The sequence below is a fragment of the Lygodium microphyllum genome, chromosome 28 (assembly GCF_053477565.2).
Source record: "Lygodium microphyllum isolate KBCC chromosome 28, Lygodium_microphyllum_v1.1.10, whole genome shotgun sequence".
Lineage (NCBI taxonomy): Eukaryota > Viridiplantae > Streptophyta > Polypodiopsida > Schizaeales > Lygodiaceae > Lygodium > Lygodium microphyllum.
Genome location: NC_141162.1, coordinates 90,220,152 through 90,245,551, shown reverse-complemented (window position 1 = coordinate 90,245,551; position 25,400 = coordinate 90,220,152). Strand labels below are relative to the sequence as shown.

At 42.3% G+C, this 25,400-nt stretch overlaps 1 protein-coding gene across 3 annotated transcripts in view; it reads right to left on the bottom strand.

Annotated features, from left to right (window-relative positions):
* Positions 1–25,400, bottom strand: part of LOC148011745 (uncharacterized) — a 40,109-nt gene that overhangs the window by 12,605 nt on the left and 2,104 nt on the right. For all 3 annotated transcript variants that reach the window (XM_087670550.1, XM_087670549.1, XM_087670551.1), the window contains exon 2: positions 24,066–24,183. In XM_087670550.1, the coding sequence (XP_087526676.1) occupies positions 24,066–24,183 (118 nt within the window). The remainder of the gene's footprint in view (positions 1–24,065; positions 24,184–25,400) is intronic.

The window sequence follows — 25,400 nt, the reverse complement described above, 5'->3', positions numbered from 1 at the left end:
CTCATTTAACAGCCCCAAAACTTAATTGCACTCGGTGTGTTTTAATGTCCCGTAAGCAAACTCCCCATTTTTTGGTTGGTTCCTCATCTACGAATAGAGAGTGCACTTGAAGCAACCCCCTAGGATCCAACTTGCACACAAGACATACCACAAGCCATATTCACCAATATGAGGGACTAGACATCAAACTCACCTCCCAACCACAGAGCAAAACGAGCTCACCCGGTCATGACCACGACCCAAGGACTAGCGTCCCATACCACCAATCCACATCATCCTAGTGCATGGATGCATCGGCCAAACAGGCCTAGAGTCCAAGAGTGGTGATCACACAATAATATGCACAATAGGGCCTCGAGTCCTAAAAATAGGACTCAGCTGCTTGCCCAAAAGTGTTCTTAGTGCATTTCCACTAGGTCACTCCATAACCACTATGACCGATGGTACTAGTGTTAGAGATTGGCATTCCCTGGACACGCAGTTCCAGTTTTGAGCAGTTTTCTGTGGTTGCAATAGGCAGGCCACGTGGCAGACAGTCCATATAGACGATGTCAGTAGGCAGCAAGTGGCACAGGTGCCACGTGGCACAACAGGACAGGTTGGACAGTTTTCTGCAGTTGGACAGCTGCTGTACAGTCAGCTGCATTTAATGCATCCGACCTGCATTATTTATGACATTTCTTGTTAGCTATTTATTTGGCCCAGCCTCCACACACTCATTCAGTTCAGATCTCAGGTTTCCAGGCTGCTGAATGTGGAGACTGCCATCGGGGTTCATAGAGTGTGAGATCTTGGAGGTGGAGACATATGCACACATACACTCTACACCCGTGTACATATCTGCATCCTTATATAGCATTTTTCACTGCAGATTTTCTGCATTGCACTCTCTTTCTCTCTCTCTATTCACTCTTTGTCTTGGTCATATGCTTCTGCACTGCTTCACTCTAACATGGTATCAGAGCGTTGAAGGACTGAGCAAGGGTGGACCAACCTAAAGAGGAGATTTCAGCATGACACAAGGCTGTGTTTTCAGCATTCAAGGGCAAGCAAGAGGATTGTGCATCAAAACAAGGCTGAGGCGAGCGTGGGCGTGAGAGAAAAGAGCAGATTTGCCAAAGTTGCTATTGATTTTTGTTGTTTGAGAAGGAAGAAGACTGCATTTTGGGCCTAAAAGTGCAGATTTTACCTGTTCATCGCCTCTGGCGGGGTGAAGGAGCAGGACGAGCGGCAAAGAGCCCTAGCAGCCTGCATTCACACAATCAGAGGGGGCTGCTTTTTGTGTTTTGTGCAAGCATTGTAGGTGAAGATGTCTTTTGAGGCCAAGACAAAGTTTCAAGAAATCATGGACCGGAAGGTGCCCGTGTTCCTGGCTCTTCCATCATATCAAAAGCTTGATGGCGAGAACTACCGCATCTGGTGTAACCAGCCTTCCTTCTGTGGATGGGTGATAAATCCCTGATCACAACTTAATTACAGCAACAAACAATAAATGCAAATCTGAAAATACAAATTTACCTACTGATCTTGGACAATGTACACCGATTGGCCCCAAAATTGGTGCCCCTTTCGATATTTCTTCAGCTTTATTAAAGAAAAAGTTAATTTACAATGGGATTCTCCCAATCCCCTTCGCAATCTAAACTCCCCTTGCTGTCCAAAGTGACCAGCAGCAAGTCTTCAATCTAATTTGCCCCTTGATTCGGGCACTTAATTGACCTTCACCCACTTCATAGACGATGGAAATGCCCCAAATTCAATGGTTGCCTAGTCCTCCACCTGAATTTAGCTGAAATTCACCTTCAGCCCTGAAAAATCCAAGTCTTGGAGCTTCCAATTCCTGGCACGCTTCCCGAGGCTGCTACTAAACCCTAATTTCTACTGTAAATTAGAGTTTACAGCAGAGAAATTTGCAATTTCTCAGCCTCCATGGGTCCAAATGCTGAGATCTTCGAAACAAGGTTGTGACATGGCTAGGAGATGAGAGAGAAAGCTGTAGAGAGAGAAATTTTAGATTTGTCGCGAAGAATGACTGAAAATCAGTCAAATGCTGCTGCCCTGCCACAACAACTTGTAGATGCAAAGAACCAAAGAAAATCAGTCATTTACTGTTGTTGCCCTGTCTCAACAACCTATAGATGCTGTCACCTCTGCTGTTGATTGGTCTTCTCCTGCCCTTAGCTACCTCAAAAGATCTTCCAATGGCTGCAAATCAGAGCAACAGCATCTCCTCCCTCTCTCTTGCAGGCTAAATACACTAACATTGCCTCTCTCCAACCTCTAAAGACGTTTTTCAGTCTTACGCGAGCATTTTTAACAAGTGGCAGCATTCCCAAATGGTTTTTTCAGCATTTGGCTAGGTAACTTTCATTCCCAAGTGTCTCTGTGCCATCTTTGACCATCAAATTGGCGTTAGGTACCATTAAACGCTACTTCTCTAGTATCACCAACTGACACTTATGACCAAATGGATGACCTAGGCCAACAACTGGCACCAGATACCACCAAGTACATGTGCGGCATAACTTATAACAACTTTTTCCTTTGACATCCCATGATTTCCTTGGATCTCGAGCTCGTAAATGTACTCTAACCCCAATTGCACCTCACATGTGCAACATTTACTTAACCATGTGATTAAAAAGTAATCCACATGTTAAGTGAGGTTTTCAAAAATACATGTCCTTATGACATCTGGCGGATTATGATGCTTGTCATTTTGGAGTCCGATGATTTGGCCGAGCTTATTACAGAGGCTATCGATCATCCTTCTTCGCAAGACAAGTCCAAACTCTCTTCAAGTGATAAGTTCGCATTGGCAAAGGCTCAAGCACATTGGGACAAACTCAATGCTCGTATCCGCTCATTTTTATTTCTCTCATGTACTATATCTGTGATCTCTCATATAGAGCATTTGACGGTAGCTCAAGAGATATGGCTGGAGCTTGATCAAATATATAATCACATGATCATCATGAAACGAGTTTCTTTGGAAGTGCAAATGAGAACCATGAGTGTCAACAAGCCATTTTCTATGCGAGAGCATATTAACAAGCTGAGACAGCTTCAAATGTAGGTACAAAATGCTGGGAAGGTGATCACTTCTGAAGACATGGCGATAACTATTATTTTCCAGTTACTACCCCGTTTTAGTGGTTTTTATTCCGCTTTGATTGCATTAGGGCGGTCTAAGACTCTTCGGTGGGCGGAGTTGGTTCCTATGGTCTTGGACCAAAAGGAGCAGTTGAAAGAGACCGATACTTCTAAAAGTGAGGCCTTGGTCGGTCAATTCTCTTAGAAAAAGGGCAAGGACTAAAAGGAGGAAAAATCAAAGAAGGACAAGAAAAAAGAGTCTACTTGTCACATCTGTAGCAAGACAGGTCACCTAAGAAGGATTGCCCTGACAAGGAGAAGAAGGAGAAATCTTCAAAGTATTCTGAAGCAGTGGCTGCTCCCTCATCAACTGCTTTCCTCCACTTAGAGGTGGTTGAGGCATAGACCCTGAAGGCCTCTAATGCGGCGTTAACGATCCCATACACTCGGGAGTGAATTGTTGACAGTGGTGTCTCATGGCACATGACTCCTTCTTGAGCACGTATTGCTCATTTGTGGCCTTCACATGGCCAAATTCTCATTGGTGATAGTTCTTCTATCCCTATTCGCGGACGAGTATCTTATTCCAAATGAGCAAGGTGGTGTCCATACATCCTAAGTGCTTTATGTGCCAGCCTTGGGATAGCATCTATTTTCGCTGCACAAGATTTGTGCCCTCCGCCTCTTGGTTGAGTTTGATGTGGATTCTTTTCAAATTCTTGATCGTGGATCGAGATAGATTCTTACTTCAGGTTATACGGAGAATGGCATCTATAAGTTGCGTTCTTCTTCTGACCTAACTTCTCTTCTTCTTACCTCTCAAACTTAGTCCGAGTTTTGGCGTACTCGGTTTGGCCACCTCAATTGTGATTACATACGGAAGGCGTCTAAGGGACAGCTTGTTCGAAGTTTTCCGGATATTGTGGTGAGCCAACAACATTGTGTATCCTATATCCGTGAGAAGCAAACTCGTAATGCTATTCCCAGCAAGGCTTTGAGGCTGTCTTCAACACCCTTGGAGCTTGTTTCTATCGATCTTTGTGGACCAATGCAAACGGAGTCCCTTTGAGCTTTGAGGGAGCTTGTATTTCATGCTAATTGTGGATGATTATAGCAGGATGACATGGGCTTATTTCTTGAAGCTAAATTCGGAGGCTTCCTCCAACTTTAGAGATTGGTTGCTCTTTGAGGAGAATTGATCAGGCTAGAAATTAAAGACCTTACGATCAAATAAGGGCAGAGAATCTAATGAACTTGCTTGTTTTTGTGCAGATCGTGGTATCCACCGCGAGTTTGCCAATACAAACACCCCTTAAGCGAATGGCATATTGAAGCAAAAGAATCACAATGTGATCGAGATGGCGCATACCATGATGAAGCATCGACAGACACCTCAGTGTCTATGGTTTGAGATTGTGGCTACTGCAGTTCACATTCTTAATCAATCCCCTACTTCTGTTGTTAAAGGTATGACCCCTTGTGAGACGTACTTTGGGTCTAAGCCAAACGTTTCCTGTTTCAGGATTTTTGGGTGTAAAACCTATGTTCATATCCCGAAAACACAACGTAACAAATTTGAAGCGGCTTCCAAAAGACAAGGGTTTGTGGGCTATAGCTCATAGTCTCAAGGTTACCAATTATATGATCCTATTAAGGGAGATGTCTACATGAGCCATGATGTTCGGTTCGTGGAAGTTCTAGCCCCAAAGGGGGGTAAGGAACACCCCGTTATTGGAGATCCTGGTGATAGCTAGGCTCCAGCGACTATTCCTCTGGAGCCTGTGCCTCTTGAGGACTCTTCTTCAAATGAGGTGCTTAGTTCTCAGCCACCCGTCTCACGGATTGCACCCCAACAGTCGGTGGACCTTCCAAAAACCTTAGCAGATGCAAGCATTGAGGAGAGCTCCAGGTCTCCTCCTCGTTGGACACGTGACACTCTTCATGATACAAGGATTGAGGGGGTCCCTAAGGAGTGGCAGTCCAGGATGGCCCGCGGTGTTCTCAAAGGAACCAGGCACAATACACTGAGCTTGTGTACACTAGTTACTGTTTGATGGCTTGTGCCATGCAGGATCGGAAACCCACCTTTGTGAAGAAGGCTTTATAGCATGATCATCGGCGGAGAGCGATGGAGCAAGAGCTGGAGTCGATTGAGAGGAATGGAATGGCACTTGGTATCTTGTGCCGAAGCCTTCTCATAAGAAGATCATTGGAGTCAAATGGGTCTTCAAGACCAAGTACCACAGTGATGACACATTGGACAAGCACAAGGCCCGCCTTGTTGCTAAAAGTTTTGCACAGTGCCTAGGCATTAATTTCCATGATACTTTTGCCCCTATATCTCGGCTGGCTACTATTCGTGTTGTTCTTGCCTTGGTTAGCTATAGGAGATGGTCGGTCAGTCTATTAGTTGGATGTGAAGTCCGCCTTCTTGAATGGGAAGTTGAAGGGGGAGATCTATGTTGAGCAGCCTCCAAGCTTCAGTTCTTCTAATGGTAAGGTGTACAGGTTGAGGAAGGCTCTCTATGGACTTAAGCAAGCTCCCCGTGCTTGGAATGAGAAGATTGACTCATTTCTCCAAGAGAACTTGGAGTATCAGCATTCTAAGGCCGACCCCCAGCTTTATATTCACACCTCAGGTGGAGGTCGTGTGTTGTTTGTCCTTTATATGGACGACTTCATTGTGACAGGTGACCATGCCAAGATGGTCGAGTAGACAAAGGCAATACTTCAAGAGAAGTTAGAGATGATGGATATGGGACTTCTTCATTTCTTTCTAGGTCATGAGATCTATCAAACTCCAAGGGGGATCTTTATTTCCTAGCAACACTATGTACAGGAGCTCTTGACTACATGTGAGATGGAGGGATGCAAGTCTCTTCTGACTGCTATGGACCCGAATTGGAAGGCTACAACTCATTCTGATTCTCCTTTGGCGGATGCTACCCGTTATAGGCAGGTCTTGATCTAGCTTCTCAATACTCGTGTTGAATTATGTTATGTTGTAGGTATACTGGCCAAGTTCATGAGTGAACCCAAGATGGTGCATTAGCACGCTGCTCAGAGGATTTTGAGGTTCCTATGGGGGACCGCTGATCTTGGAATCTATTATGCAGCAAGTACCGGTGATGTAGCCTTGGTACTTACAACATGGAGTGATTCAGATTGGGTTGGCGATATGGATCATCAGAGGTCCAGGACAAGTTATTGCTTTACCTTGAGTGCCGGTGTTGTTTCATGGAGCAACAAGAAGCAACCCACAATTGCCCTATCTTCGACTGAGGCAAAGTATCGCGCAGCGTCTTCTACCACATGTGAGAGTGTGGCTTCACAAGCTCTTAGAGGAGCTTGGTTGTCTGTAGACTGCCCGTAGACAGATCCTACTGTTCTTCAGTGCAACAATGAGAGTTGCATTGCCTTGGTTAGGAACCCTTTGTTTGATGCTCGGACGAAGCACATTGAGATCCAGTACCATTTTATTCACGAGAAGATTCTAGATGAGACTATTGCCTTGGTCTACTACAAGACATAGGACAATCTTGTCCACTTGTTTACAAAGGTGCTTCCTCAGGCTTTACTTCGACAGCACTCCAAATCCCTTAGCCTTTTGCCCTAACTAGGATCTGAGAGAGGGTGTTAGAGATTGGCATTTCCTAGACAGGCAGTTCCAATTTTGAGCAATTTTCTGCAGTCACAACAGGCAAGCCACATGGCAAATAGTCCGTACAAGTGACATCAGCAAGCAGCATGCAACATAAGTGCCACGTGGCACAACAAGACAGGTCAGACAGTTTTTTGCAATCGAATAGTTGTACAAACAGCTCCATTTAATGGAGACGATTTGCATTATCTATGGCCTTTCTTGTTGGCTATTTATTTGGCCCAACCTCCATGTAAGTTCAGATCTTAGGTTTCCAGGCTCCTGATTGTGGAGATTGCCCTCGGGATTCACAAGAGTTTGAGATCTTCAAGGTGGAGACATACGCAGATGTACACTCTGCCCCTGTACATATCTACATCCTTATATAGCATTCTTCATTGCACATTTTCTGCGTTGCACTGTCTCTTTCTCTTCCTCTCTCTCTCTCTATTCACTCTTTGTCTTGGTCATACGCTTCCGCACTGCTTCACTCTGACAACTAGCGCCCATCTGGATGTCCAAGGATATAACACTTTCTCCCCTATGAATGATTGTTGTCCTCACCAATTTCCACTTGACCAAATACTCGAGATAAACAGTCCAATAGGATCATTTAGTCCTAGGCTTGAGAATCAATTCGGGTTTAAGTGGAATATATCAAGCAATATTCTCAAGCCACCGGACTTCCTCAATTGAAACTATCAATTCACCTTACCCCAAACCTTCTTTCAAACAACTAATGTGAAACATAGATTTAACTTGGATTTTTTGCAGTAAATCCAACTCACAAGATACATTACTTATCTTCTTGGTAATTTGGAAAGGACCACAATACCTCAAAGATAATTTATAGCACTTGCAAGTAGTCATTGAATCAGAGTCCTTTGGGACTCACTCCCTTCAGTTTGACAACAATCGGTGGTTTTGGCTCATAACCATACATAAGCCTAAATGGGCTATAACTAGTAGCCGAATGCTAACCACTGTTATAAGCAAACCCAATTCGAGAAAGGTAATGCTCGTAATCAAATTGTTTACAAGAGACATATGCATGTAGCATATCATCCATAGTTTTATTTGCTCTTGATCTATCAATCAGTCTCAAGATGCTCCAAGGATGACATGGACAATCCAATTTCTAATCTTTGAAAAACCATTTGCCAAAAATGGCTGTTGGGTATTTCACTCATGCCTCACTTACGCCTACGTTCACACCAAAGTGCGGTGATCAGTAGGACACTGGGGCACTTTTTACTCTCGATAGGAGAGGTTTTTTCCTCTTTGCTCAGTTTGAAGCACCGGACGTCAGCTACTGCCCCGCCAATATCCAACTCGCCAGTGCTGCCCATCAACAGTCGTCAAACAGCCACCAGACGCCAGCTCCTACCCCGTAAAACAATCGCTGCCTGCCTTAGCCCTCGCCTGCTGCACTGTCCCTATCCAGACGCCCCGACTGCCAAACGCTGCGCCACACATCAGCACTACTAGTGCGCCAAACGTCACGCCCGTCAATCGCCAGCGCTGCACGTCAACTCGCTTGCGACGACCAACCCGATTGCCCTCATGTCAGCAACGTTGACTACTCCCGTCTGTCGTCAGCGACGATTCACCATTTCCAAGGTAATTTTTAAAAAAAAAAAATTACCTTTTTTCTACCATAATTAATTTCTGGAAGAGAGGGTTCCCACGACACAGGCACAATGTTCACAAACGTGTCTGGGACACATTAAATGCGATTTCTGGACACATTCATCAAAATTTTTTGGGGCTTTTATGTTTTCTCAGGACATTGGCATATGTACTGCAATTACAGTCATTGATAGATTGCTTTGAACAAATCTGGGGCAAGAAATTTTGGGGATTTTGTTGGTACAGTGTTGCTGAACACTGATTGCACGTTGAACTGCGTGCATAACAAACAGTTTTGAGAGAGTGCACCTCTGTACACTAATTGCAAAAAGTTATTTCCTGCAATTTCTGGAAATTCTCAGATTTCCAATGTGGTCCTACTTCGACATTGCTCTTTTGCATTTTTTTTAGTAATTGAAAATCATGGCAAATCACGGAGGAGATGTTTTCACCTATGTATCCAAGGAGGACAGATTGGATGGAAATAACTATTCACTTTGGTCCTTCATGATGAAGAATGTACTTGTGGCCAAAAATCTTTGGGATTATATCAGTGGAGAAGAAGCTCAACATGGAGTTGTAGCTCCAGCTGCTACTCCTCCTGGAGGACGTGTACCACGGGTACCTCAGCCTGCTCCACTTCAGCCACTTCCCCAAAGAACAGCAGTTCAAAAAGCATGGGATACACGGGATGCACTGGCTTTGTCGTTGATTGCATTGGCAGTTCAACGGTCAATAATCCCCCACGTTCGTTCAACAGCTTCTTCACAAGAAGCTTGGCTAACTTTGGAGCAGATATTTGCAGGCAAGAATGAGACTCACATCTCTTTCTTAAAGAAAGAGCTAGAAACATTGAAAATGGATGAAGGTGATTCTATTCAGGATCACTTGAACAAAATTCAGGACTTGCGAGAGCAACTCATGAATGTTGATGAGTACTATTCGGATGCACACATGATATCCACCACTTTGAACTCATTACCTCCTTCGTACTTGGCTTTTCATGCGGCCTTAAACCTCACCATGAGGATTGCCGCGCAGCCAATCACTTTTCTTCAGTTCTTTAGTTTGCTTCTAGAGGAGAAGCAAACACAGAGGAATAGTGGTGTGGATGCTATAGCCTCTGAGCAGGCTTTTATGGCTAGACAGAAGGGCAAAGACAGCCAAGTGAAGAATGCTCCGCAGAGTTCTGGGACTTCTAGCACATACCAAGCAAACAAAAAACAAGGGGGCACGCAAGCCAAAAAGGGAAAATACCATTATTGCAAGAGACCAGGACACTACATTACTGAGTGTAGAAAGCGCATTGCCAAAGAGAAGAAAAAGGAGTTAGGAATATCTGTTTCTGATGCTCCTTCCACTACTACGGAGTCGGCGTCCTTTGTTGCAGATAGGGACTATTGTTCTTACATATGCAATTATGACCATAGTTACCTGGAACAGGGAACAGGAACGGGAACGGGAACGGGACCCCCTGGAACGGGGGAAACGTCCAAGGTCGGGGAACGGGAACGGGAGGAACAGCACATGTCTTAAGCGCCCCAAATATGCCCTGCATGACCCAAATTGCCACAAAGAATGTCCTTCTAATTGCCCCAATACCCGTCAATGCATGAAATCGACCCAAATGTCCCAAAATTGACTCGATTATCCCCATAGCTCCAAATTGCCTTGAGTTGCCCCAATTATCCCAATTTCCCTTGAAATTAGACAATATAAATGGATAAATACCTTGGAATTGAGGATCGGCTGAAATTAGATTCTAATTTGCAAGAGTTGATAATGCATCAAATTTGAACTTTGCATGGACTCCTGATTAGCTTGTGGGTTGTCTTGACACTTTGAATCTTCAACCCGAGAGAGAGAGAGAGAGAGAGAGAGAGAGAGAGAGAGAGAGAGAGATTAGTGTATGCACATTAGGCAATGGAGATGGGTGAATATATGGTAGAAGAACGGTGACCAAAGCAAAAAAAAAAACAGGAAAAAACATCAACTTTCAGTCAACAAGCCTGGAACGGCCGTTCCAAACAGGGAACGGCAAGGAACGGTAGGGAACGGCAGGGGGAATGGCAGGGAACGTTCCCTAGCCGTTTCACCTCCTTGGAGGGTTTGGAATGCGTTAGGCCGTTCCCATAGGCCGGAACGGCCGTTCCCCGTTTCTATGATTATGACACCTCTTGGACAAATCGACCATTTAGCTCTACTGAGGATGCAAGCACTTGGTTTTTTGACAGTGGTGCTTCTAGGCATATTACATCTCGTAGAGATTTATTTGCATCTGTTCATGCAGCTCCAGTTGGCAAGTCTGTACAGTGTGCCAACAATGCATCATACCCTGTTAGAAGTATTGGGGAGATTGTGCTCACAGCCATTGATGGCTCTATTCTCCACCTACAGGATGCTTTATTTGTGCCAGGCATAAAGAAGAATTTACTCTCTATCTCTTATTTGACACGTTGTGGATTGCAGGTCACATTTGATGATGACCGATGCATGGTGAGAGACAAAGAACACATGACTTTGGTATTGACAGGCACTTTATGTCATGGGTTATACGAGTTGGATGCTCTTTCAGTTGATCAGTCAGTGTATTTGACATCCACTCTTACTTCTACTATGATACAGGTAGAGTTATGGCATGCTAGGATGGGGCATGTAAACTTTGGCAACTTGATGCTCTTACAGTGTACGCAGATGCTAGATGGATCACCTCTACTAGAGAGACCTCCTGAGCACCTGTGCGAAGGATGTATTTTGGGGAAAACGCATCGTTTTTCGTTTCCCCGTGATGTTGCTTTTAGAGCAACAACCAGGTTGCATTTAGTGCATTCAGATGTATGTGGACCTATACAGACAAAGTCATTGGGAGGATGTTACTATTTTGTGACTTTTATTGATGACTTTACTCGATTTTGTTGGGTCTACTCTTTGGTCAAAAAGTCAGAAGTGTATAATGCATTCTTGGCTTTTCTTGCACTTGCCGAAAACCAATCTGGTTGTAAAATGAGACTCTCCATTCGGACCGAGGAGGGGAATACATGTCCTCTATGCTGAATTCTTTTTTGAAGCAGAAGGGCATTGTCCATTAATACACTACTGCTTATACTCCACAGCAGAATGGGGTTGCAGAGAGAAAGAATCGATCACTCATGGAGATGGCCAGATGTATACTGAAGGCAAAGAGCTTGCCTCATAGTTTCTGGATGGAAAGCCGTCATGTGTGCTTGCCATGTTTTGAACAGATGCCCCACCAAAGCATTGAAAAAAATTACACCTTTTGAGGCTTGGAACAGCTGGAAACCTTCTGTTGGACACTTTCGTACCTTTGGGTGCCTTGCATATGCACATATTCCAAAAATACTCAGGAAAAAGTTGGATAACAAGGCTGTTAAATGCATTTTTATGGGATATAGCAGTGAGAGCAAAGGCTACAAACTCTATGATCCTGTTTCTAAAAAGGTGTTTGTCAGTAGGGATGTACTATTTGATGAAAAATCAGAATTGTCCCTGGCTGGTTTAGATACATATCAGGCTGCCCGTGATGTATTTGAAGGGCTGCTGCCCATTACATTTGGTGATTCAACTGGAGTTTTAGCAAGTGAACTCAATGTTCAGCCAGCTACTCCTTTGGAAAATGCAGAAAATCAGCCATTGGCTGATCTGAATATTCAGCAAAGTGCTGAAACTGAAATTCAGCAAGAGCTTATGCACAGTCGGAAGGCAAGACAAATGCCTAGATGGTATTTACAGACTATGAAAGATAGTCATCTGGATGCACCCATGGCTGGTCATACTAGAAGGCAAGCTCGTATGCATGATACTGCACATACCATGGAGTTTGTTATGGCAGCACGCACCCTTGATGAAGAGGAGCCTGAATGTTTTGAAGATGCACAACAGAGTGTGCATTGGATGGCAGCAATGAAAGCTGAATTGGATTCTATCACTAAGAATCAAACATGGGATTTGGTGTCTTTGCCATTTGGGAAGAAAGCCATTGGAACAAAATGGGTCTACAAGCTGAAACGGAATACAAATGGATCCATTGACAAATACAAGGCAAGGCTTGTAGCTAAAGGCTATGCACAAAAAAAAGGGATTGACTATGAGGAAACATTTACTCCAACCTCCTGTATGACGACCATCAAGTCTATGGTTGCTTTGGCTGCTCACTATGGATGGACTGTGCATCAGTTGGATATTAAAACTGCATTTTTACATGGGGAACTTCATGAGGAAGTATATGTACAGCAGCCCATTGGTTTTGCAGTTGAGGGCTTGGAACACTTGGTATGCAAGCTGAAAAAAGCTTTGTATGGTTTGAAACAAGCTCCTAGAGCTTGGTATGCAAAGATAGATGCTTTCTTACTTAGCCAAGGGTTCATAAACAGCTCATTTGAGTCTACCCTTTACGTATGTAAAGAGGGGGGATCCATGCTGATCATTTGTCTTTATGTTGATGATCTCTTGCTTACAAGGACACATGCTGATCAGATTTCAACATTTAAACAAAATTTGCAATAAACCTTTGACATGTCAAACTTGGGGTCTTTGCATTATTACTTGGGCATTCAGTTCATACATGATGCTAGAGGTATTGGGTTATCACAGTCAAGATACATTGGTAAACTTCTTGAGAAGTTTGGCTTACAGGATTGCAAGCCAGTTTGTACACCAATGGAACCTGGACTTAAACTGTCATTACATGATGACAATGATTTGTTTGATATACACACATATGCTCCAGCAGTTGGATGTCTTATTTACTTATGCAACACTAGGCCAGACATACAGTTTGTAGTTTTAGCCCTGAGCAGATATATGCATCAGCCACGCATGTCACATTGGCAAGCTGTTAAGTGTGTCTTCCGTTACTTGAAGGATACTAGATCTCTTGGATTGCTTTATGCCAAGGGGGGACCACTGCAGTTACATGCTTACAATGATTCTGATTGGGCTGGTGATTATGATTCACGTCACTCCACTAGTGGCAATTGTTTCTTTCTTGGCGCATCTTGCATATCTTGGCTTAGCAAGAAATAGTCCATTGTTGCCACATCGTCATGTGAAGCTGAATACAAAGCAACTTTCACTACCACAATTGAATGCATATGGATTAGACGCTTGCTTGCTGATCTGGATGTATCTGTTACAGAGCCTACTTCTTTGTTCACTGATAGTCAGAGTGCCATTGCAGTGACACGGAACCCAGTGTTTCATGCACGCATGAAACGCATTGAGATACATTATCACTTTGTCAGAGAGAGGCTACATGCAGGTGATATCAGTCTTGTCTATTGTCCTACCACCAATAATGTGGCAGACATCTTCACCAAAGCTCTTCCTTGTGAGAAATTTAAAGCATTTCGCTATGCTTTAAATTTGATCTCCTTTGGTGGCGGATGATCCTTGTACCCTTGATCACTCCACTCCAAGGGGGTTTGTTGAGTATTTCAGTCACGCCTCACTTACACCTACGCTCACATCAGAGTGTCGGTGATCAGTAGGACACGGAGGCACTTTTTACTCTCGGTGGGAGAAGTTTTTTCCCCCAGACTTATGGTATTATTTCGTATGTGCTTATGACACACAATTACGAGCACTTATTGTGTTCGGGTGTGAACACCCCCCTACAACCCTAAGGTTTAAGGGTTGTACCTTGTACTTTCAATTTACACTTTTTCAGTCTATTGCATTGGGTGTCATGCTTCACTCTCTACTATCTACTGCTTTCTGTCCTAAGCTTCGATCCTAACCTCCACTCTCACAATGGCCAATGAACTTAGGATTTCAGTATAAAGTCTATAAAGATGTTTAACAAAGAGACCAGCCAACTCACGGCTTTTCACGATTAACTTTGTAGAAATGAATCGAGCCATTTTCATCAATCGATTGACCACAACCCAGATTATGTCATGACCTCGATTCGTATGGGATAATCCTACTACAAAATCCACAGAAATGCAATTCCACTTTCTATTGGAAATTTGTAAAAGATGTAACATCCCCGCTTATTTGTAAAATTCACCTATATTAAGCTAATACTACAAGCACTCACACACATAAAACTCAATCATAAGCTTGATGAACAACCAATAAGAGTAGCAAGTAACTAAGGCCAAAGTCCAGTGTTGTATGCCAAGGTGTCCAATGCTCGGGGCATTATAATACTCGTATAAAATTTTCTTGTAGATATCCTGACCATCAGGCACACACTTTGCCTTCTTTAAAAAGTAACCCATGACAAATGGAATACCTTTCTACCATCTTTCTCTCAATAGCCAACTTTCCTGCATTTGAACCGCCAAAGCTTCCTTGGCTACTAGATCCTAAAAAGGGAGAACAGAGATGGGAAGGAGGGATATCACAGAAAAGCCCCTCGATCCCCACATCAATGTCAGTGTTACAAGGGAGAAGGGGAAATGGGTAGCTCTTGTGGAGACGCAAGTAGGCAACTGTCTCTGTCTCTCGATGGAACCAACTACAAAACCGAAGGAGTAAAAGGAGTCAAACGGCCATTATCTCTCAAAGGAGCAGATTGTTTAGGAGATGATACTTAATAGCCATTGTCTCTCCGTAGAGTAGATTGCAAAACCACAGGTCATGGAAGCCATTGTACTTGAAAATGGTTGGAGAAACCCTCCATAGCACATTGCAAGGATCTCCAAGGAGGCTTATTGTTAGCAATTTAGTCAACTCAAGTGTTTGGGCATGCACATTTGTGGGCTCAGCACTGTAGAGTATTTTAGTATTTTTTATTGCTATCACTCTAATGATTTAGGCCATTTAGATGCTAACCGGCCTATTTATTTCTTGGAATTATTTTACGCCTATATATACAGTTCTCTCCTCCTCAGTCTATATCATCATCATCCACTTGTAAATTCTCAATGCAGGTCCTATTGGAGAGAGGGAGCTAGTGCTAGTGCCCACGTAGCCAGTGACTCACTATTGTACGCGACTGTCTTATGTTTGATATATAGATTCCATTTCCCGAGAATATCTTTGAGTTCTCTTTGCACTATTCTTTTATTTTTTCTTCTCTTTTCTCTTTTCTCTTATGTTGTGTAGCCTATTACAGCAGTCTTCTACGCTTCTATCACTCCATCCACTTCTAACATGGTATTAGATGTTTGTGTTCAAGCTTAGGGTGTCGTATTCTAGTGTGAATAGTTTGCCCTCACCCTATTTTTCTGCTGATCAGCCTCCTACTATCTGCTGCAGGCTAGGTGGCCTGTCCTTGCTGCAAATCGGCTTGATTTTCTGCCCCTAAGGCCTGCGTTTTAGCTCAGCAGCCTGTGTTTTTTATTTTCAGTATTTATTTAATGCTGATGACTGCATTTACTGCCTTCTCTATCTGCTTTTTGATCTGCAGCAGCTGAATTTTCTGCATTCAATGCTTGTGCAGGCTGGACGATAGGTTTTTCAGCCTTCTAACAATATTTTTTGACTATTTTCACCTTGTTTATCTCAGATTTTGCAGCCATTTTCGGATAAGCTCCTTTAGGCACCACTACGTGTGAACTCACCATCCATGCAATCTATGTTGTGCTTGGTTGTACTTTCTCTCTCTTCTTTATCTTCTCTTCCTATCCTCTCCAAATGACTCTTCCTTGCTGTTTTACTAATGACAAACTTCACGGCCCTGATTACTTAACATGGCGTGCTGTTATGAAAGATGGTTTCTGCAAAAGTGATTATGGTACATGGTTCTAGAGCTATTCAACAGCCTCAACCTTCCATTCCTCTTCTAGATGATTGGGACCAATACAACCATAAGGAAGTTTTGCTTACATAGGATTCTCACGATGTCCTACATATTCTGTTCTCCTCTTATGTATCTCTAAAGAGATCCTTCCGGCGATTACCTTCTATAGGACAACTTCGATGGTATGGGAGAAGCTTCAGCTATTGTATGAGGCTCCCTCAACCATGGGTGCAATTAGCCTCTATGGATAGCTCCAGCAAATGAAGTTTGAGCCTAAGGATACTATCTAGTCATTCTTACTTCATGTTACTCAGATACAAGATCAACTTTGACACATACAGTCCACCCTTCTAGAGGCTCATCTAGTTGGAACTTTGCTCTATAAGCTCCCTCCAAAGCTCAATGGAGAAGCCAATGCTTTGCAGGCCCAAACATCATCGATGCCAATCAGCTTTACACATATGTCCTTGATGCTACTTTAAGCCTTAAGCATGAGGCATCCTTGCAATTACAAGGAAGGCTTCCATCTTAGTATGGTGGCCATAATGAGGCATCTGCTGCTCTAGAGAGGGGTAAGAGGAAGAAGTCGAAGGTCCAATGTTATCATTGTGATAAGAAGGGATATTTTCACAAGGATTGTAAGGAGTTAGTGGCTTTGAGGAAGAAGAAGAAGGAGAAAAGGAAGAAGAAGGATACGGCCTCTTTTGATGAGTCATCCTCCTTCAACTTCTGCTCGAATCCTCCAACCAAGGCCAAAAGGCCAAGGTGCAAAAGGATTCATCTTCTTTAGATCAAGGGAAGGGCCTTGTTGGCAGATATGTCAATTCATGGCTAAGTTTGTGCATGTAATTCAATGGAGCACTAGGTTATCATCTCGATTATTTAGGCATTTTATTTGGCTTTTAATGATAGCTATTTTGGCATTTTATGGTGGCTGACCTGCTACCATTTATTGCATTCTTTTGGCCTATTTATTCAGGCTTCTCCTCCACAATCATCATTATTCATCTATCATCCATAGGTCCTTGTTGGAGAGAGGAGTCGGTACCAATGCCTTCATAGCTAGAGACTCACATTGGTTCTATATTGTCTCATGTCTTGGTATATGGATTCCATTTCCTGAGCATTCTTCTGAGTTCTCTTCTTTTGCAATGTCTTCTTTTCTTTCTCTCGTGTTCAGCAGTATATTTCAGCATACACATACACTTCCATTGTTGCATCCACTTCTGACATGTATCAAATTGCAGGATCTATGTTCCTGCTGATGTTTTTCTGCTGATTACAAGTTTGTAAAACCTCTTTTGATCAAGCAACCTACTACTGATTGCTTCTAGCCTGTCTGCTGTTTACTGCAGCCTGCATTTTTTGAAAGAGAAGAATGATGCAAATTTAATGTGGAATTTAAAGCCCAACAGAAGATGCAAATCCGACAATTTTAAGTGACCGTGGAAGACAGGAATCTAAAATTTGACATTTGCAGTGATTGTGGATTTCTCATAAATTTTTTGAGTGCTAGATTAAAGTAACACAAGTTTTTGGCCATTCAAGACCTCAAGTCGGACACGCATGATTTTTCAAATCGCGAATCGGTCATCGAATGGGAAAGAAATTACAGTCGGACACCTAGAACATCAAAATTTGACCAAGATTGAGTTGGGTATGGCCTTTGGGGCCCAACAAAAGGGCCAACTTGAAATTTTTTTAATTAAGGGGGGTGGCCATGTTTCGACGGCTGTTGCAGAAATGATACACTCCTTCATGAGATGATTTGATGGACGGGAGATGGAGGGGCTGAAAGCAAGCACCCAACCTAATCAATTCCATGGAATTCTTGAAATTTTCACTCTCAACTCCTTGATGTCTAGCATAAAAGTGCTACTCGAATGGAGATTTCAAAATTTTCTCTCTCTCTCTCTCTCTCTCTCTCTCTCTCTCTCTCTCTCTCTCTCTCTCTCTCTTGATGCATATTTCTATGGTTCAATCTATGAGAGAAGGGGGTGGACTGATTTGAGAGATTTTGATTGGGAGATGATGGTGAGACACGATGGAGCATAGATTAATGTTTGGAGGAGAATTAGCCTGCGTCAGCATTCAGCCCTATTTTGTCAGTTTGCTGCATTCATTGCTTAATTCAGCCCACATTTTGGTTTTCTAACCTTGACTCCCGACTGGGTGACTATGTACAAGTCATTTTTGCTATTTCAAGCATTTTTTGACTATATTTTTATCTTCTTGCAGAGGTCACCCTAATCCTTTGGTCAGAGTTTGGTTTCCACTGCATGTGAACTCATTTTGTGCCGTCTTTGTTGTTGGTGTGGCTGTCTTCTCTCTCTATCCACCTCCTATCCTCTATCTTCTCTTTCAATCCTCTCCAAATGGCTCCTCCATGAACTTCTACAAATGATAAGTTGCATGGCCTTGACTATCTAACTTGGAGCGTTGTTATGAAAGCTTGGTTCATGCAAAAGCAATTATGGTACATTGTTTGTGGAGTTATTCCATGTCCTTGGTGTCCTTTTCCAGTTCCAAAAGATTTTGATGAAGACAATTATGAGGAAGTTGTGCTTACATGGGATACAGATGATGAGCATGCCTATTCTCATCTTCTTTGATGTATTTCTAAAAAGGTTCTACCAGCGGTTACCCCCTACAAGACATCTCCAAAAGTATGGTCGAAGCTGTAGATGTTGTACAAGGCACCTTCCACCATGCGTGCAGTGACATTTTATGGACAGCTCCAGCGAATGAAGTTCGAGCCTAAGAATACTATTCAATCATTTTTGCTCCACGTTACACAGGTACAGGATCAGGTTCGACACATGCAGTCTGCTCTTCCGGAGGCACGTCTTGTGGGGATGGTAGGTACCCTACAAGCTCCACCCCTGAGTTTGATGGAGTGGCCAATGCTTTGAGGGCGCAAACGTCCTCGACACCTGTGAGCTTTACCCATATGTCCTCCATGCTGCTTGAGCATGAGGCCTCTTTGCATCTATAGGGCAGGCTTCCGTCCCATTATACAAGTTCTGGTGAAGATTTTGTAGATTCCGAGAGGGGTAATAGGAAGAAGTAGTCGAAGGCCCAGTGTTATCATTGTGGTAAGAAGGGACACTTATGGAAGGACTATAAAGAGTTAGCGGCTTCAAGGAAGAAGAAGGCAAAGAGGAAGAAGCAAGATCCAGACTTTTCTACTAAATCATCATCTTCATCTGACTCCGATTCACATCCTCCGACCCAGATGATTGCCAAGGCACAAAAGGGATCCCCATCTTCACATTGAGGGACGGGCTTGGTTGCCTCTTCCTCTGTTGCTTTCTAGTACAGGTGATACAGTCACCCCTCACGGCTTTCCAGGACCAAAGAGAGAGTGTGAGAGGCTAGTGAGGTGGGGCAAGTGTGCCTCATCTGTAAAAGTATACCGGTGCACAGGTTCGAGAGAGGGACATCCCTGATGCATCAATCGAAATCTAGGAAATTCAAATCCTAGAGCTAGGATTAACATCCAGGTTCATGATGGGCTAGTAATTGCCAGAGAGCAGGATTGGCTCCTAGTTTGAGCTCACATGAGGGGACACTTTGGCAGTCTTGCCCAAGGCAAGGAATCCATAGTCACATATGTTTAGATGCATTTTTGACACACTAGTCTTGTACGCTACTAGAAGGCATTGTTGACAGACATTGAGAGCTACTTTGGTTCTTCTCTATTTTCAAGAGTTGGTGTGATCGACATCGACATCAAGTTCTCTCTAAGGCACCTTGGTGGTGGCTTGTACACCCACTACTTGGGTACCTATGGTTCTACTCTGGTGGACATTGTTGTATGTACTATGATGGGGCATTATCATTGTATATTGTATTGTATCAAATCACCCATGATCTGTGAGAGGGTGTTACTAGATATGTCAATTCATGGTTGAGTCAATGGGCTAGAGAACCAGGATATTGTCCTAATTATTTAGGCATTTTATTTATGCTTTTTATGATGGCTATTTCGGCATTTTATGTTGGCCGACCAATTGCCATTACGGCATTTTTTTGGCCTATTTATTCAAGCTCCTCCTCCACAACCATCATTATTCATCTATCATCCATAGGTCCTTACTGGAGAGCAAAGTCGATGCCAGTGCCTTCACAACCAATGACTCACATTGGTTCTGTACTGTCTCAGGTCTTGGTATATGGATTCCATTTTCCGAGCATTCTTTTGAGTTCTCTTCTTTTCTTTCTATCTTGTGTTCAGCAGTCTATTTCAACATACGTATACACTTCCATTGTTGCATCCACTTCTAACAAGCCTCGCTACTCCTGCTACTTTCTAGTACAATTGATGCAGTCATTCCTTATGACTCTCCAATGCCAAAAAGCGAGTGTGAGGGTGGTGAGGTGAGGCAAGTAAGCCTCATCTATACAAGTATACAAGTGCAAATGATCCAAAGAATAACTTCCCTTCCACATCAACTAAAGTTTGACAGAGAGCTAGGTCCATCCTTGGAAAACACAATACAATGAAACTTGACGAGTACATGGAACTCACATATATGTTTGACTAGTGCTTTCTACAAGGGCAAATCAAGTAAATCAAGCATCATGTGTGACTAGGACGTAAAATTTTAATGCTTTGCTTAGCATTTTATTAAGAGTTAATCAAATGTGCTAATGTGACTTGCACATATGAGATGCAAGTTAATATTTTCACAATGTGGGACCCAATATCCTGAAATATCAGTTGTTGCCAAAGGCAAAAGTTATAACAAGTTATGTATGACAAGTACTAGGTGGTATTAGATACTAGGTGTCAAATTTGAGCCTAGACCAATTTATTGGCCACCAATGTCAATGGTAACATTAGAGACTAGACACTAATTAACTAATTAATGCAAGTCTAAGAGCTAATAAAACTACTCGGAGATACTTGGAAAACAGATTGGCCTAGTCGATTTAATTATTGATTGGTGGAATTATTTTTCCTAAGCACTAGACTCGTAATTTAATAAGCTAGATAATATTGGCAAATGGGATTGCAAAACTTGCCATGCAAATGGAAAAAACGTTTTTGGGGATTGATAAAAATCTATTATATAAGAAGGAGGCTATTAGGCAACAAGGAGACGTTGCTGATGTGATTTGCAAACACCAAGGACCAGTCCTACAGTAAGCAACGGTAGTTTAGAGCCCTGCAAGTGCACATGACAGCAGCCCAAGGTCCTTTTGGTGCAGATGACTATCATACAGGAGTGGGCAACAACCTTTTTGGTGATTCGAAGATGTAGATGACAACTTTGATGGCTGATTGAGGAAGGTAACAATAACTTTTCACTCTTTCTCGCAATGAAACTCTAAATTTTCTCTCTACAGCATTCTCTCTTCTTCTCCAACCATTGCTCAACTCCCCTCAAAAATTTTCAGCACTTTGAGTGAGTCATTAGAGAAAGAGATTTCAATCAATCTCTACTGTAAACCCTAATTTATAGGAAAAATTAGGGTTTGACAACCACCTCGATATGCGTGCTCAAAATTGGGACCTAAAACTTGAATTCTAACAGCTGAAATTGAGAAATTTCAAGGAGATTCAAGAGGCTAGCTAGCCAATATTAGATTTGGGGCTAAATTTATCTTTTAAGAAGCAAATTGGTTTGAAGGCTTGCTGATCCATTTTGACAATAAAAGGCACTTGGATTAGCAGAAGAGATCAGAGAGTCTCAGTTGTACTCCATACCACAAGGGGCACCAATTTTGGGGCCAACATGCTATCCATTGTCCAAGATTAAAGTGATAAAATGTGTATTTTCAATTTATGTGAATTTTATTCTTATTGTAATTGTTGATTAATCACGTTATTACCACCCTCTCCAAGGAGAAAGGTTGGATTCAAGGTTCCATTGTCAGGATACCATCAATTCCATTGAGTTGGTGGGCTGGAGACACCTAATTGAAGGTCTTGCTCTAGTGTTGAGATTGTATTCAACTAAGCACTACAGCAAAAATCTCTTCAGATAGTGAGATGGAATCACGCCAGGATGATGCCTATCAATCTGAAAAATCCACAAGGTGTAGGGGGAAATGTAATACTTGATCTTGGACAACCTAATCTTAGACAAGGCACGCAGCAAGCTAATAATGTTGGTTCATATCAAAATGTGGGTCCTTCTAGGCCTATAGAAGCTAGTCACCAATAAGAGGAATAGGAATTTGATGACTAGTTTAACGATCAGCTTAGGACAGCAGCTGAAATGTTTGTGCAATTAGCAAATGATGCTTAGTTCATGCACCTTTGAACCCCTTAAAAGAGGGCAGCAAATGATCCTCAATTCACGCACCTTTGAACCCCTTAAAAGAGGGCAGCCAAGGCATGAAGAGGAAATCGTCTTCAAAGAGCTTTGGAACAACAAGTTGCACCAAAGGAAGAGCCAATATAGCAACATCATGTTCCAAAAGTGGGTAGTGAGTATAAGCAAATGATACCAATGGGGCAACTGATGCATATGCAAGGCCAACTTAGAAGTACCAATCCAATGCTTTTTAGGCAGCAGGGCATGCATACAATGATGGGGCAACCAAGGTGCTTTGGTGGTGGCACTAGTTTCTGTGCTATGGTGGATCAAGGACCGCATACGAGGATGTATGGCACAACTCCTTATGGTATGCAGCAACCAATGTGTTGTGTGCAAGGCCCAATGTATCCGGGTATGGCTGGTAATACACATAACCCCATGTTTTATGCAAATACTCCATATAGTGTTGGTCATGAGGAAAATGTAGCAAACAATGTCTACATGAGAAAAAAATGCAACTAGTAATACATGCAACGTATGGGAAAATGTATCCTAGTATGGCTAGTAGTATGCAAATTCCCATGTACAGTCACATTGCAATGGTCCAAAGTATGCAAACAAGAATGTTTACTAATGCATCTAGTGCTCCTATCATGTCAGGTACATGTGAGGAGCTAGTCAATTGGATGCAATGTTGCATATTAATTAAGATGGAATTACACCGTGAAAGTAAGTAGCATCGCAATGCTTAAGAGGAAAAAAGACCTAGAATCTAGTGGAGGTTTTAAGGCAAGTAAAATTAGAGGGAAAGCTTTAATATGCTTCTTGGTGAAGCTTCAGCATTGTTTCGCCTATGAAATAATGCAACTAGAGGGAAGAGAGTGACTTGGCAAACCATCCTCACTGATGCAATTTACCTTGATGTGTTTCAATTAGAGCTGATTTTGGATCAGCCTCTTGCAGACTTAGCAAAGCATAGAAGGTTGAGAGCATTACCTGATGCTCAATGGGGAGGTTGCATCTCCACTCCCCTAGTGACAGACAGCTCAATTATGTAGTGAATCTCGAATACACTTGGTTTGTATCCAAGGTATTATACGCTAACACTATATTTGCCATAAGGTCACTATTCAATGTACTAATCAATGTGACTTGCTATGCAGGTATATGGTTTGCACCTAGACTCTAAAACTATATATTTGCAAAGTTATTAATGTGTATGGACTACATGGAATGTACATTTGCAAAAGTTCTGCTCCACATTTTCTCAATTAAAGATCAAATTTGAACAAGGGGTCAGTAGATGCTCTAGGATTTTAGATTTTTTTTTAAAGCATTATTGAGTCATTTTTAACCACCTCCAATTTTGCAACACACTCACTTTTTTCCCATGTCTTTGTAACAGCTTCATATACAGTTCTGCACAGTTTCACTACACATTTCTTGCTGCACATTTGTGTTTGAATCACCAAAAGTGCCACAGCTAGAGCAGCCCAATTAAAGTAACCTCACAAAACAGCTATAAATATGCCAATATGCACAGCCTTTGAGCTGCTAGTTTTCAAACATATCATGCAGGAAACTTTTCACATGCATGCAAATATGAAAATCACTTCCTGGATGCATAACCTCCTAGCACATATTCTAGTAAAAGGATCTAGTGATCTTTAAATAAACACTGGAATGTTTTGAAATTACTCTCCAAGTATATCCCTGAAAATTATACCTCTGTATTGCAACATTTGACCATGAAGAGAGGAATCTAATTTTTGAAGCTGACTTGATTCTGAACGTGGCATAGTTCCATCATTAGCTGCATCTGCAACTTCTTGGACTTGCTCAACCTGCCAAAAATTGTATGTTTTCATTAGAAGATGCAGAGTCCCTAAAACGACACAATCATCTCATACTGTGGCAGAAAAACAAATAACGGAATGAGCAGGAAAACACTTCTACCCAGAGTCCCCTCAAAGAAAATTCAATAATCAGCACTTTTCATCATTCACCAAATACCATCTGAACCATTTTTTGCACATGACTGAAAACCTTATCAGCACTTTTCATCATTCCCCAAATATCATCTGAAATATTTTATGCACATGACTGAAAACCTTATCATGTAAATGCTAGGGAGCAACTATATGCCAATTCAACTGTAACCAGCTCCACACATAAATAAATGGTCTGCTGAACATATTGACAAAGTATATGAGCATAGCCAAATTGCCAACTGAAAGCATTCATGATCACGTGTTTTTTCTTACTGCAAGCAAGCATTCTCCTATGCAAACCCTTTTTTCTTTCTGCAAGTAAACCTTCTCTTATGCACGTTGTTTTCCTACTACAAGCAAGCTCTCCCCTATGCACATATGTTTGCTAATCAGCTCCAGAAATAAGGGTGCCCAAACATTGCCCTTTTGTTATTAGCATTCTTTCCTAAAAATCGGCCACTTAAATCACATTAACTAGGGATAATTTTTCAAACAAGAATCACCTTGTCACCATGCCATTGTAATAGCACATGCCGTAATGGGCAATGCTAACAAAAAAATTAATGGTCTGCCTTCTCCCAAGCATATTGACCAAAAAGGTGAGGGCGGCTAAATTGCCAGATGAGAGTTATCACACACACTCTTGCCCACTCTTCTTTTATGGCTTATGATAATCCTCTTCCAGGATAACTCCAGAATAGCTTGAGGTATCTTATACTAGACCCGAAACTACCTTTTCCGTGACTTGTTTTCTTTCTGTAAGCAAGCTTTCCTGTATAACTATTTTCCTACTGCAAGCAAGCTTTCCTCTATACAGAGATGTCTGTTATAAAGAAAGATCACCCTAACTTTGTGTTTCTCCCTATTTGAATGTTCATAAATTCACACCAATAACATCCATTGAAATCCTACAGGCAGAAACTGCCAAAGGTAAGTTGAAAGCCCCCAGCAAAAAGACAAATTGCAAGGATCATATTATGGCACTTTAAAACCTTGATTTCACACTACTGACATGGAGAGAACGTCAGCCAAGCATAAGCTAACAAAAAATTGCACTTCGACTGCACTGC